General features: G+C 41.1%; 1 protein-coding gene across 1 annotated transcript; it reads left to right on the top strand.

The window, feature by feature from the left end:
• Positions 1-460: 460 nt before the first annotated feature.
• Positions 461-14375, top strand: capn3a (calpain 3a, (p94)). The gene is made up of 20 exons (XM_080871052.1): positions 461-920; positions 1510-1579; positions 2300-2418; positions 4970-5103; positions 5465-5633; positions 5936-6019; positions 6197-6291; positions 6406-6483; positions 6567-6727; positions 7120-7301; positions 7645-7853; positions 9469-9505; positions 9771-9848; positions 10014-10071; positions 10434-10498; positions 10815-10883; positions 10996-11071; positions 11608-11724; positions 13129-13187; positions 13293-14375. Exons 1-20 carry the CDS (start codon positions 669-671, stop codon positions 13317-13319), a joined length of 2139 nt encoding a protein of 712 aa, XP_080727178.1. The 5' UTR covers positions 461-668; the 3' UTR covers positions 13320-14375.
• Positions 14376-14419: the final 44 nt, after the last annotated feature.

Genomic DNA, 14419 nt, shown 5'->3' on the forward strand with positions numbered 1-14419 from the left:
CAAGTTATTTTTAATTCTAAAGCTTGACTGAATAAATAGTGATGTGCAGCTTCGGATGTTGATGTTTCTAACTCTTTTATTGTTGCTGGATCTCCACCAAATTACTATGATAATTTGTTGCATGTGGTGCTCTGTTTATTATTTATTCTGTTTAACGAAACGGATGGCTGTCCATAGCGTTAGCCTGCTCCAGTTATGCTGAGACTGCTCAATGCTGATCTCCATTGAGAATAGGTTTAAATGGATTGAATGCCTTCTGCTGAGGCAGGGCATCTACGGACCACTCTTTACATGCCCTCTGTCGCGGCCCGCTGGCCTTTGTGTCACCCAACAATGATCGCATCGGAGCGCCGCTGCTGGGGAAAAATCATTGTTCACTTTGGCCAATGGGGACGCATCAAATGGACGTTTACGTGATATGCGAGTTTCTGTGCATATGTGTGTGTGTGTGAATGGTAATGCAAAGGTGAATGCATGTGAAGTGAACATCTCTTTCACACCAAGCGTTTGCATCTACTCTGTGACGAAGAAAGGGGGGGACGTCACACCAAGAGAGAGCCAATCACATATTAGCTGTTTGGATTTATGCCAGGCCTTTTGGCTTGTAAGACTTTAGTACAAGTGGCAAAAGCCAGTTTTTTTTTTTCCAAAAAAACGCCTGAGACAAGATGCCTTATACGCCATCTGGCTTTTTTTGCGACCGGTTGATCCGGGAACGAGAGAGGAGAGACGGGGAAGGATCTCTGAACAAGCCCTTGCGCTTCAACGGCCAGGACTATAACACCCTCAGACAGGAGTTCCTTCAGAGGAAGACCCTGTTTGAGGATGAGACTTTTCCGGCCACTGTGGAGTCTTTGGGCTTCAAGGAGCTTGGACACAAGTCCAACAAGGTCAAGAACATCGTCTGGAAGAGACCCAAGGTAGGAGGGGGGACTCTGTTGGCACATGGAGAGGCACTTTGAAGTGGGGATGGACACATGGGAGGTGGGATGTTATTTTTGGTACACAGCAAATGAAAGCATCAAAGAGAAACTGTATTTTTCCGGCCTGAAAAAGGAATTATTTTATGGTGAGAAGTGTTTGCTGCTGTGGAAATTTACCTAGAGATGCAGATGGGATGAAATACTCCACACCAGTTCAGTTTCTTCAAAGCTGAGCTCAGTTTTCTTGATATAGCATCAAATCACAACAACAGTCGCCTCAAGGCTCTTTATAATGTAAGTTAAAGACTCAACAATAATAGAGAGACCCCAACAATCACAAGCACTTGGCGACAGTGGGAAGGAAAAACTCCCTTTTTGCAGGAAAAATAGAATGAATTGACTGCATTCCCAAACAAACTAGGAGGGATTAAGTCTGTTTCATGTTTTTTACTCTAATTTCTCTAATAAGATTGGTACATGTGAAGAATACTACACCCTTATGACTCAGAGACATACATAACTGCTATAAGGCTAGTTCTTGTTCCATGTTTAACTGAAGTAAATTATTTGTGTTTATTTTCTGCAGGAAATCTGTGAAAATCCTCAGTTCATCGTTGGAGGAGCCAGTAGGACAGATATCTGCCAGGGAGATCTAGGTAAATTATGCTTCCTCTGGAATTTTAGGCCCACAATTAGATCACAACATCAGGCAATACCAGGTGATTTCTATTATGTGAAAATAGCATTTTAATAACATTCAAAAGGGGAAAAGGGGAGGGACTTGATTTCAATTTCTTTTTAGCAAACTTCACTCGACAGCGTCTGACTTTTGACAGGATTGGGGCAAGAGCAGATCCAACACAGTCTGCAGTGACAGTCTTTATTAACAGGGTGGCAAAATATCCCAGCGATCCCCTCAGCACGGCCTGTCAGCCTGCAGTGGCCTCCCCATATTGTGCTTACGCTTTTGGAAGGGAATCCAGGAAGCAGCATTTCTCATTGTTGTTTTGTTCAGACAGCAAATAAAGGGGTCCAAATGGGACAAAAGTCCTGGTAGACACTGTTAACCATTGAAAAACTTACATTGTTCACAGCCCTTTGCAGCTAACACCCTGCTACACACCTGGTAAAAAAAAACAAAAACACGAGATCAGCACTCGGCAGCGATCTTTCACTCCTGGAATACAAGAAATGTTCAGGAGAGAATTTCCTGTCTGTGTTTCATCTGATTTCCAAAATTTCACTTCATATTCTTTATGTAGGCTGAGGGTTTTTTTCTCACAATTTTCACTGCACTGGAGAAGATTTTAAAATCAAATTTAGGAGTGGAATAACTGCTTCCAAAGACATAATTACAAGTAATTTTTTGTGTCCAGGTGACTGCTGGTTGCTGGCTGCTATTGCTTGTCTCACCCTGAATGAGAAGCTTCTGTACCGTGTGGTGCCCCCGGACCAAAGCTTTTCAGAAGGTTATGGTGGAATCTTCCACTTCCAGGTCAGAGCCACCCGCCTGCAACCCTGAAATTATTCACACAATATACTTGGTTGAAATTTTTATTAATAATAACAATAACTATATTTGTATAGCTCTTTTTAAAACACCCAAAGTGCTTTACAGTTTGTATAAAACCTCACATTAATGAAAAGTGTGCAGGCCCTAGCATGACTGATGCACAACATTCATTCATTCCTGCATCCATTCATGCATTAGATGTGAACCACAGCCAAAAATAATGAGCAAAATATCTGAGAGCCGATCAAGAGAATTAATAATATATTAATTAAGAACAATATTTATCCAAACTAAACTGAAATACTTGATTCTATTCTCTACAGTACATAATGTTATTAAGAGAAATCCTTGCATCCACGTGAAAATCACTGCAAAATCAGCACCAGTGATCACAGTTTATCTTCTGTGGATGCAGTTATGAAGTCAAACAAAGTCCACCAAGGTGATGCAAGACTCTAATGTGTTGACATCAACTTAAAAAAAATTTGCATATATTTTTAAAAACTTCAGATTTCCCATTCTTTTTTATTCATGTTCTCCTCCACAGTGCCCCAGTTTATTTTGGCTTTTGTCAATACATCTTTGTAAAATCAAGATTAATGAAGCAAATAATGAGGCATTGTTATTCGTTTAGGCATTTTCAAGCTTTCATTCTAGTGTCTCACATACAGTGGCTTGCAAAAGTATTCGGCCCCCTTGAACCTTCCAACGTTTTGTCACATTACAGCCACAAACATGAATCAATTTTATTGGAATTCCACATGAAAGACCAACACAAAGTGGTGTACACGTGAGAAGTGGAACGAAAGTCATACATGATTCCAAACATTTTTTACAAATAAATAACTGCAAAGTGGGGTGTGCGTAATTATTCAGTCCCCTGAGTCAATACTTTGTAGAACCACTTTTTGCTGCAATTCCAGCTGCCAGTCTTTTAGGGTCTGTCTCTACCAGCTTTGCACATCTACAGACTGAACTCTTTGCCCATTCTTCTTTGCAAAGCAGCTCCAGCTCGGTCAGATTAGATGGACAGCGTTTGTGAACAGCAGTTTTCAGATCTTGCCACAGATTCTCGATTGGATTTAGATCTGGACTTTGACTGGGCCATTCTAACACATGTTTGTTTTAAACCAGTCCATTGTTGCCCTGGCTTTATGTTTGGGGTCGTTGTCCTGCTGGAAGGTGAACCTCCGCCCCAGTCTCAAGTCTTTTGCAGACTCCAAGAGGTTTTCTTCCAAGATTGTCCTGTATTTGGCTCAATCCATCTTCCCATCAACTCTGACCAGCTTCCCTGTCCCTGCTGAAGAGAAGCACCCCAGAGCATGATGCTGCCACCACCATATTTGACAGTGGGGATGGTGTGTTCAGAGTGATGTGCAGTGTTAGTTTTCTGCCACACACAGCGTTTTGCATTTTGGCCTAAAAGTTCCATTTTGGTCTCATCTGACCAGAGCACCTTCTTCCACATGTTTGCTGTGTCCCCTACATGGCTTGTGGCAAACTGCAAACGGGACTTCTTATGGTTTTCTGCTAACAATGGCTTTCTTCTTGCCACTCTTCCATAAAGGCCAACTTTGTGCAGTGCACGACTAATAGTTGTCCTATGGACAGATTCCCCCCACCTGAGCTGTAGATCTCTGCAGCTCATCCAGAGTCACCATGGGCCTCTTGGCTGCATTTCTGATCAGCGCTCTCCTTGTTCGGCCTGTGAGTTTAGGTGGACGGCCTTGTCTTGGTAGGTTTACAGTTATGCCGTACTCCTTCCATTTCTGAATGATCGCTTGAACAGTGCTCCGTGGGATGTTCAAGGCTTGGGAAATCTTTTTGTAGCCAAAGCCTGTTTTAAATGTCTCAATAACTTTATCCCTGACCTGTCTGCTGTGTTCTTTGGACTTCATGGTGTTGTTGCTCTCAATATTCTCTTAGACAACCTCTGAGGCCGTCACAGAGCAGCTGTATTTGTACTGACATTAGAATACACACAGGTGCACTCTGTTTAGTCATTAGCACTCATCAGGCAATGTCTATGGGCAACTGACTGCACTCAGCCCAAAGGGGGCTGAATAATTATGCACACCCCACTTTGCAGTTATTTATTTGTAAAAAATGTTTGGAATCATGTATGATTTTCGTTCCACTTCTCACGTGTACACCACTTTGTGTTGGTCTTTCACGTGATTGATTCATGTTTGTGGCTGTAATGTGACAAAATGTGGGAAAGTTCAAGTGGGCTGAATACTTTTGCAAGCCACTGTATGAGAGTTTGATCTTAGTCATACATGATTGGAGATTTTGAAATTTTAAGACTTCACTGCTGCTGACTATACGATGTTATCAATGTTATACAATGTTACATGTTTTCCATTAATTTGTGACATATTTTAGATTTAAAGATGAGTTGATTAAAAAAGAAAATAATCACACAACTTAAAAAGTTCCTGGCAACACTTTAAATATATCATTGTCCTGCCGTTTATTTTAACACGTGATTCTGTGGATTGTTTCTCCTTCGTCATGTCCTTCTGCTCATCAGTTCTGGCGTTATGGTGACTGGGTGGATGTCATCATCGATGACCGCATCCCAACTTTCAACAACCAGCTGGTCTTCACTAAGTCCGCTGAGAGGAATGAGTTCTGGAGCGCCCTGCTGGAGAAGGCTTATGCCAAGTGAGTGTCTTTATGCTCGAGTGGGGGAAAGCAGAGCAAAATGGTGCATTTTGGTAGTTTTATTCAACTGTTTAATCAGAATTATCACAATCCCAGAGAAAATTAAATGGTCACAGTTGCTCCAAGACCGTAAGAACAGTAACTAACTGAACTAAATTGAATTTTTACTAATATTAAGTATTACAAAGTTACAAAATATAACAAATAGCTCTAAACATTATGATTCATGCATGGTTGTGGGAATTGCTCACGTTATTAGACATCCTTATACAAAATTAACTTCCTAAAGTCAATTTAAAGGCTTTATTGTTGCGCTGATAAGTTAATGCCTAAATGGACAAAAACTCTCTCTATGATCCAGGCTTCATGGTTCTTATGAGGCTCTGAAGGGTGGAAACACCACCGAGGCCATGGAGGACTTCACTGGTGGAGTCACTGAGTTCTACGAGATGAAGGAGGCTCCCAAAGAACTCTACAAGATCATGAAGAAAGCTCTGGAGAGAGGGTCGCTCATGGGCTGCTCCATCGATGTGAGACACTGTTGTCTCTCCACACCTCTTCTCTAGTATTAGTGTTGATGTTTTATTCTTGATAAATTTACACTAAAGCAGTCGAACCACCTCGCTGTGCTCAGATTTGATGAAGATGAAGTTGATTAAAGCCTACAGTATGTTAACTTCAGCCACCAGGTGTCTTGAAAATCAAAGCAAGCTTTTCAGCTGCTATTAGGCTCCTCATTCAGAATTGTCATTATGCACAGTCGTGCTGGTGTTTGCATATTTATTTCATTTTATCCCCATCAAACTTCCATTACCTGTTTTTTAATCTGCAGTCCCTGGTTCCTGCCCGCTTTGAGACACGTACGGTGACGGGACTTGTGAAGGGACATGCCTACTCTGTGACAGCAGTGGAAGAGGTAAAGTAGTGTGTTTTGTCCAGTGAGATTACACCAGCCGCTCAGCAAAAAATTGAAATGGAGTGTACGGCTGTACACTTTGAAGCCTTGAATGCTGCATTAATACGAACAGAACAGGAAGGTGATGGATTAATGTGAGTTCATATTAAACCCGAGAGTCTCTCTGAAATACCACAGTGCCGACCGTCTCAGCACAAGGAGTCTAAAGTTCGTCTGGTGCGTCTCAGGAACCCGTGGGGTCAGGTTGAATGGAATGGTCCCTGGAGTGACAAGTAAGGAATTTTTAACTTTTACAATTTTTAACCCTACTTTAGCAAAAAAACTCAGTATTTTAGTTAAATCCCTCTTTAGACTGTTTCACTATATCTAATATATTTCCTCAACAGCTCCAAGGAGTGGGCCACACTTTCTAAGGCTGAAAAGGAGAAGCTTCAACATCAAAGTGCAGAAGATGGAGAATTCTGGTAAGTGAGATCTACAGTTTTTACTATTTTGCTACATTTGTCTGAATCCATAATCTTTCCTGGTCTCTTGAATTCCTGTACAGGATGTCATTTGAGGACTTTAAGAAGAACTACACCAAGATTGAGATCTGTAATCTCACCCCTGATGCGTTGGAGGATGATAAGATCCACAAGTGGACGGTTTCTGTGAATGAGGGGCGTTGGGTGAGAGGCTGCTCCGCTGGAGGATGCAGGAACTATCCTGGTAATCTACTGTAGAGATGTTTATTAATCCTTTCTCACCAGAGAAGAACAGAGTGGTCTTTCACTCATACACCAAACATGTGAAAAAGCTTTACATTGGCTGAAGAATAATGCACCTTCCACCCATTAATTTTCTACTACTTATCAGCAGTCTAAGCAGAGAACCCCAGAATTCATCACCCACCCATCATTCCCAGATCATTCCCGAGACATATAATCTCTCAAGGGAATCCTGGGGCTTCCCCAGTGCATAATTTGGATCTGCAATTTCCAGTTTAGGCATTTTTCATTCCAAAAATATAATGCATAAAGAACCTGACTGTCCTCTTTTTAAATGGTGAATATGATATGATAGATAGGAGAGTAAGAGAACAGTAACCAACTCTCTTGCAGACACTTTCTGGACCAATCCTCAGTACCGCCTTCGCCTGCTGGAGGAGGATGATGACCCTGAGGACAACGAGGTGGCCTGCACCTTTGTGGTGGCGCTGATGCAGAAGAACAGACGGAAAGAGCGCAAGATGGGAGCCAACCTCTTCACCATTGGATTCGCCATTTACGAGGTGTCCACTTCAGTTTTTAATCATTGTCCCAAGACTTTTCCATTTTCCAGCCTCTGTTGCTAATTTACTTTCACAGCTGTCCTTTTTTTACAGACAAAAATACGTCGATTTGATTCTGCCGCAGTTAAAATTAATGTTGTTACTGATGTTGCTATTTTCTCTCGACAGGTGCCAAAGGAGGTAAGGAAGGCGTGAAAGGGATTCTCAGCAGTTTGCGAGTTAATTCCACCCCACGCTTTATATTTTCATAGCCATTCTTCCAGTTTCTTTTTTCATCACCAACTTTAACTCTGAGGAAATTCTTCAGTACTATTTTGCATTTTCTGCTCTTTACATTGTGACTACCCCAAACCAGATGCATGGAAACAAGCAGCACATGCAGAAGGATTTTTTCCTCTTCAACTCCTCCAAGGCGCGCTGTAAATCCTACATCAACTTGCGTGAGGTGACCCAACGTTTCCGCCTGAGCCCTGGCGAGTACGTCATAGTACCCTCCACATATGAGCCACATCAGGAGGGAGAGTTCATCCTGCGAGTCTTCTCTGAAAAGAAGAACACCTCAGAGTGAGTGGGAGAGGGTGATCAGGGTGGCCTAGGATGCCATGAGGTGGGAATGGTTATATAAGTAGTTTTCCTTCTAGTATGGTGCAGAATTGTAGTTGGATATGTTCTGATCTTATATTTCTTAGTAGGGCTGGGTATTGGAATACAGCGCATTGGCTGTTTGCTAAGATAGTTATTTATCAACTTATTCCTATTACCGGTGTTAAAGATAAAGTCAAAGCACTCTTAAATAATGAGGGTAGGGTTTGATCTTCATGGCAAAATGAAAAGCTTCAGTTTTCATTTTGCATGGTTAACGTAATGAGGTATATTTTTTTCCAGACGTATCTTTTCCTCAAAATATCCAAATGTTTTCAGTACCTAAATCTAACCTGCGAGTAAATGTGAAAAAAAAAGGAGGACGTTTATCATTCCGCGTTAAATAATGCCAAAAACACCTTGTGTCTGACAGAACAGCAGTAATTCAGATTCTAAGATTAGAATCTGTTATATAATAAAGGTTAGGGTAAACAAAGAGGTATACAGAAATTATTAAATATATTATATTGCAGTGCCTGTATTTAGATCAATGCATTTTAGTTCTGAGTCCTGTACTATAAAGATAGTCTCAGTTCAGTTCAGTTTTATATATAGTGTCAAATCTTCCTTCCACCGAGCCCAGCAGTCATTACATTTTCCTGCAATCGTTTGACATTTACACATTTGCAAAGTCTTGCAAACCCTAAAACAAACTAATAGATAAAATGACAACAATACCCAGCCCAACTGTATGTGCAGTTTAATTAGACTTGGAGTTTATGAGGGATTTCTCTACCCTGTGTGTGCGGGTCTCTGTGTCTGTTAATGAGGGTGGGATTTTCTGCTTGGTGGGTGGGACACAAACCACCAAGAACAAACTATTTTAACGGCGATTTGATTTGTAGAATCAGAAGAAATCGGCCCGAGTTCGAAGCTGTTATGGAATCTTTTTTAGGACAAGCATCTTCAGATTTGGGGATGATCTGGTAAACTTTCTAAATATTTAGTACTGCATACTCAAGCCTCAACAAACATCTGCACCTCCCAACCATCCCACTGCTGCCCAGAGGACCAGACAGCACGCAGAGCCGGCCTGAACTCTGATGGACCCGGACTTGGGTGTGACTCAGGGTGTGCGACGGATGGGCTTTGAATTACCTAACATGGCTTTAGATCACAGTATACTATGACACCATTAACTATGCATGTCACAAATTACCTAAACTAATTAAAAATGGAAAGCTCTGGTGACAATCAAGTTTGCCCAAAATAAGAACAATCGGGAAGAACAAAACTTGACTGGAGGAAGCAGCAGGTGATACAAAACTAACAGCTCCATTTGCTCCATTAAGCGTTTTATGCAATCATTTTCATATTTTAGTGCAATGTGACTTTGGGGACTATAAGCCTATAAACTCCTTTATAATAAATCTGTCAGATGACTTACAGATTCAGCACATCAACATAATTCATGCAAAATTTGATGAGAATAAATTTGATGAATGCAGTAAGAAAAGGAAAAAAAAAGCAGAGGCTTATAGTCCAGATGAGATGATGGTGTCACCGTGGTGACTGCTGTTTATTCGTCTTCACTCAGGGAGATAGAGAACAGGATCGAGGCTGACCATCCAGTGGTAAGTGTCCTCTTAGTTTTCCAGAGTGTGTAGAGCTACTGCAGCACAGGGATTGCCTCAATATTTCTTCCAAGTATATCTAAGTGTCTGGTTACTTTGGCAAGTTACAGAAATAAGCAGCAAAAAGCTTCAGCTGCTTTAGTTTATCTTATTTTGTTCTGCAATTGTGGATATAACCAGTTTGTAATGTAAAGAACAAATAACTTGGAAAGGATCATCTTCAGAGTTTTTCATTCTTATGCTTTGTGGCTCAATGACGCCTCAGCCAGCACCAGCTTCAGCGGGGGAAGAGAGCGAGGAGGACCAGCAGTTCCGGACTATTTTTCAGGAGATAGGCGGCGAGGTCAGTGCAGAAAGACGAGGAGAATGGCTTTAAATTTAAAAACCCCAAAACAGAACATTTTGTGTTTTTCATTAGCAGAAAACATTAGGCGATTGCTGTACTTTGGAAATTAATCTCCTGTCTCTTCTTTATTGGTGTCCCCCTCTGCTCTTCTTGTTTTCACAGGATATGGAAATAACAGCCAACGAACTGAGAAACGTTCTCAACAGAGTGATCACCAAGCGTAAGTCCAGTCTGATAGGCTGAACTTTCCGTCATTATAAAACTTACAGGACACATGCACACATCAGTCCACAGCAGGCAATTCCCTGCTTGATCCATCAGCCACCAATTTTCTCAACCTTTTATCTAATTCAGGGCTGTTTATACACATGCAGGTAACTAAGGGAATTGAACACAGCTGTCATGGTTTGCTGTGTGGCAGGCAGGATGTAGGACCCAAATGCAGGACTCACACACAGGAATTTAACTGAAAGCTGCAGCTTTATTGCTGGGAAACTTCAGCAAAAACTTCAGGAAAGGCCAATAGCAGCATGCTGTCTTTAACTGTCATACTCTAAGTGTTTTCACTCTTTACGTTCCCAGACAAGGACCTGAAGACGGAGGGTTTCAGCCTGGAGAGCTGCAGGAGCATGATTGCTCTGATGGACGTATCCTTTGTATCGAGTGCATCGGGCTGGCTGTGTTGTCTGTAGGAGGCACAACCTGCCGAGACCCAGGCAGGGTCTGTGATGGATGCTCATGGGGCTTAGGCCTCATTTCAGTCACAAAACAGTGACAGTTGCTTTTAACCTCTAACTTTGTGTGGTTTTAAGCAGTCTGTGTGTTTACTTTGGCAAGTTTATGATTTTTTCCCCATTTCATTTGGCTCAATTTACCTAACTGAGAAAAACCTTGTTGCACCACTCAAATGCGACAGTACGACTGACACGGTACACCATTTTAGTCTTAACTATGTCTCCTCAGATGGATGGGACCGGTAGACTCAACCTTCAGGAGTTCAGACACCTGTGGAATAAGATCAAACAGTGGCAGGTGAGAAAAGAGTTTTCAGTTTATTATTATATCAGAAATTCTAGAATCGTTCTGCATTAAGCTTCTGCTGAGCTTATTGTCATACATACCGATCATACCCGATTTCTTTCAGGGAATTTTTAAACACTATAACACCGACCAGTCCGGTATCAACAGTTACGAGATGAGGAATGCTGTCAATGATGCAGGTAATAGCATAAAACACAAATACAGTACTGTGCAAAAGTCTTGAACCACATCTCGTTTCTGACTTGTAATTTTTAAAGCGGTCTTGAGCAAAATAGTTCTTCCGACTTTCTGAGATTTTCTTTGGACATCTGCAGCTTTTTTATTTATTTTTAGTCCAGTCCTTATACCGTACCATTTTCAGAGAAATGATTTGTTTGTTTAGCCACTTAACATTGACCTATGAATCATTCAAGCATAAAAATGCACCCAAGTCAAGGGATGATCTCAGTAGAAGGGGAGCTGTCAAGAAGCTATTTTAAGGAAAGGACACAGGGAGAAAAAGTCATACCAGATACTGACTTTCAAGCTCCTTAGAATTGTACAAACGGCTTTTTCCTTATATCATCTATTTCTGTGTAGCTGCACCTATTTCCCATTTTCCACTCCAAATATAAAGAAATGAGGTATATTATATGACATATGTGAAATTACAGCTTCAACTCATCCTCTAAATGTTGTTGTCGCTGTACAGTCATGTGTCTCATGTCCCGCTCAGGCTTCCGTCTCAACAACCAGCTCTACGACATCATCACCATGCGCTACGCAAACGAGAGCATGAACATCGACTTCGACAGCTTCATCAGCTGTCTGGTCCGGCTCGAAGCCATGTTCAGTAAGTCAGTGAGATGGAGTTCATATTTTTTTCTGACATTTGAGAGGCTGAACAACCTCTACACCAAACAACAACAAAAAAAGCACATTTCCCTTCTTGTGCCTAAGTGTATGCATTTGAAAGTTTCCAAGGATGCCAAATAATTCAGGTTGAATTTTGGGAAAATGTTGATTCATAGGCTGAACCATACAAAAACTTAAAAGTTAAATAATGAGATGTAATTGAAAGATAGTGGGTCTGCTTACGGTACCTCACCTTAAAGGAAAGTTAACAGTCATGGCCAAAAGTTTGCTACTTCAGTTTTTATTCAAACTATTGTTTTTTTACATGTTTCTAAGTTAGAGTGAAGAACAATCATAAGCATTTTATAATGGCAAATAAATCAAATTTATGCAAAGAGTTCCTCTTTACATCTGCAGTTCTCTGGATATCAGCTTATGGACCAAAACCTCATTGATGGCGATCCATTCCTGCTTTATTGGTGCTCCCAAGCTGATCACAACTAGTGGGATTGTGGTCTTTAACCTGCTTTTTAAGGGTGGATTTTTAGGGCTTTTTTGGGATAGTTCTTAAAAAGCCCACAAATTGTGATCACGTTGGAGTGCAGAAAGGCAGGAATGGATCACCATCAATCATTATGTCCCAGAAGATGATATCCAGTAACCCACAGAAAACTGCAGAAGTAATGAAGAAGTACCTCAACACTGTAAATACTGACTCCATCCATCCATTTTCTTCCACTTACTCAAATCAGGGTTTGGGGCTGGAGGCTATCCTAGCTGTCATCGGGCAAGTGGTGGAGTAAACTGAATAGGTTGCCAGTCTGTTGCAGGGTAATACACATAGAGACAGACAGCCATTCATGCTCACATTCACACCTACGAGCAATTTAGAATCACCATTTAACCCAACTCCATGCATGTTCTGGGGCTGTAGGAGGAAGCTCCACACAGAAAGGCCTCAGACTGGATTTGAAACCAGAACCTTTTTGCCCTAAATAAAAGCTTTTTGCATAAATTTGCTTCATTTGCCATTAAAACTCTTACTAAATACGTAAGAATGTAAAAAAAATCATCTAAAAACTGAAGCGAGGTACTGACATGAGTGTACTCTATGCTCTCTAGAATGCATAGGAGGCTATAGGAAGAGTCCCTGCAGTATAGTCAGTTTAATCAGATTAGACTTTGGTGTTTCTATGTACTTTATCATTTGTATCCAAACTTTTCTTCTGACATGACTGACAGGCCCACTGGATTAGTAAAAATGGCATTTGTTCCTCCAAACATTGTTTTTGTCATTTCTTTGTGTTTAAAACCAAGTGTAGTTTCATTTCTTTTGGCCCTTATATGAGATGAACCACACTCGTGTTGAACTGCAGCTGCATTGTGATGTTTCTCTTCTCAGGGGCGTTCCAGGCCTTTGATAAGGATGGAGATGGTACCATCAGACTCAGTGTCCTGGAGGTACGAATCTTTGATTATAAAACACAGATGTAGATATATTTATTTAAAAGGTCAGCACTGGTAGCTCTGTAATCCAATGAACCTCTTCCTTGTGTCCATCTTTAGTGGCTCCAGCTGACCATGTACGCCTAGAAAGCCCAACCATCTCCCAGGTGAGCTCCACTCCATGCGAGGACCAGACCTGCCAGCCTTTACCTCAAAACTCAGTGTGCCTGACTACCGTTAGCCTTCATGCACCTCACCTCCAGCTCTGCTCCTTCTACTCCAAAATGTCCTTTCATTTGATCTTTCCATTTTTCTCAGCAGGTCTCAGGCCTTTTGCATTTCCTTCTCTGCCTTTGTCCTCCCACCTCTTTCTCTCATCAAAATATCAGTCTCAGTCATGAGCTCTGTTCTGATTTTTTTTTTTTTAAATACATACTTACCATTAACATTTGTACCATCTCAGGCAGCAAACACATACGACCTCTTTTATTCTGTCATAATACCTCACAGAGCCTCACCCAGCAAACCCACCTCTGTACCATTCATATCCCCAGCTAACATCTCCTCCTTCAGCCTCCCTGTGTTTTCTTCTCCTTTTATCAAACTGAGCAGCAAGGCCTTTCTTCCTGTATTCATTCCAGTGAACTGGGCTCTCTGGTGGACAGTGAATAAAAACTGTGATTTACTCTCGAACCTGTTATTAACTAAGAATCTGTACAAGTAGGGCCTAACAAGGATTGAAAATATCACTGTTTCCTCATTAAGTTTTTGTTTTATTTGCTGATTTTTTTTGTAAGCAATGAATCCACCTGATCGATCGGCCTGGACTCAATCACATATAATCCCACCCATCAGTAAAAAACATATTGTATATATTGTTTTCTGGTGAAAAACTCAGGCTTCTTGTGTTTATCTCAGCTGAAAAACTGTCCAGTTCTCCAGTGCTATTTGTGGATGGATGAAAAACAAGAAGAAAACTGAGAAGCAATGGGTTTTTTCTTTCTTCCAAATTGGATTTTAAAGACTAAGGCTAATGGGTTGAACTGCAGCTTTGTTTTTTTTGTGATTTTCCTCTTAAGGCTTTGGTCTAATGAGTGTACTGCATTTTTAACCACTTTAACCAAAAGAATAAATGTGTAGTTACTGATTTGACTGCGTTACCAGTAATTAAGTTGTGAAACTGTGACAAATATGCAAATTTCAGTAAACACTGAGTGAAATAAGAAAACACCATAAAAATACAGCAT

This window comes from Rhamphochromis sp. 'chilingali' (genome assembly GCF_963969265.1).
Source record: "Rhamphochromis sp. 'chilingali' genome assembly, chromosome: 21".
Lineage (NCBI taxonomy): Eukaryota > Metazoa > Chordata > Actinopteri > Cichliformes > Cichlidae > Rhamphochromis > Rhamphochromis sp. 'chilingali'.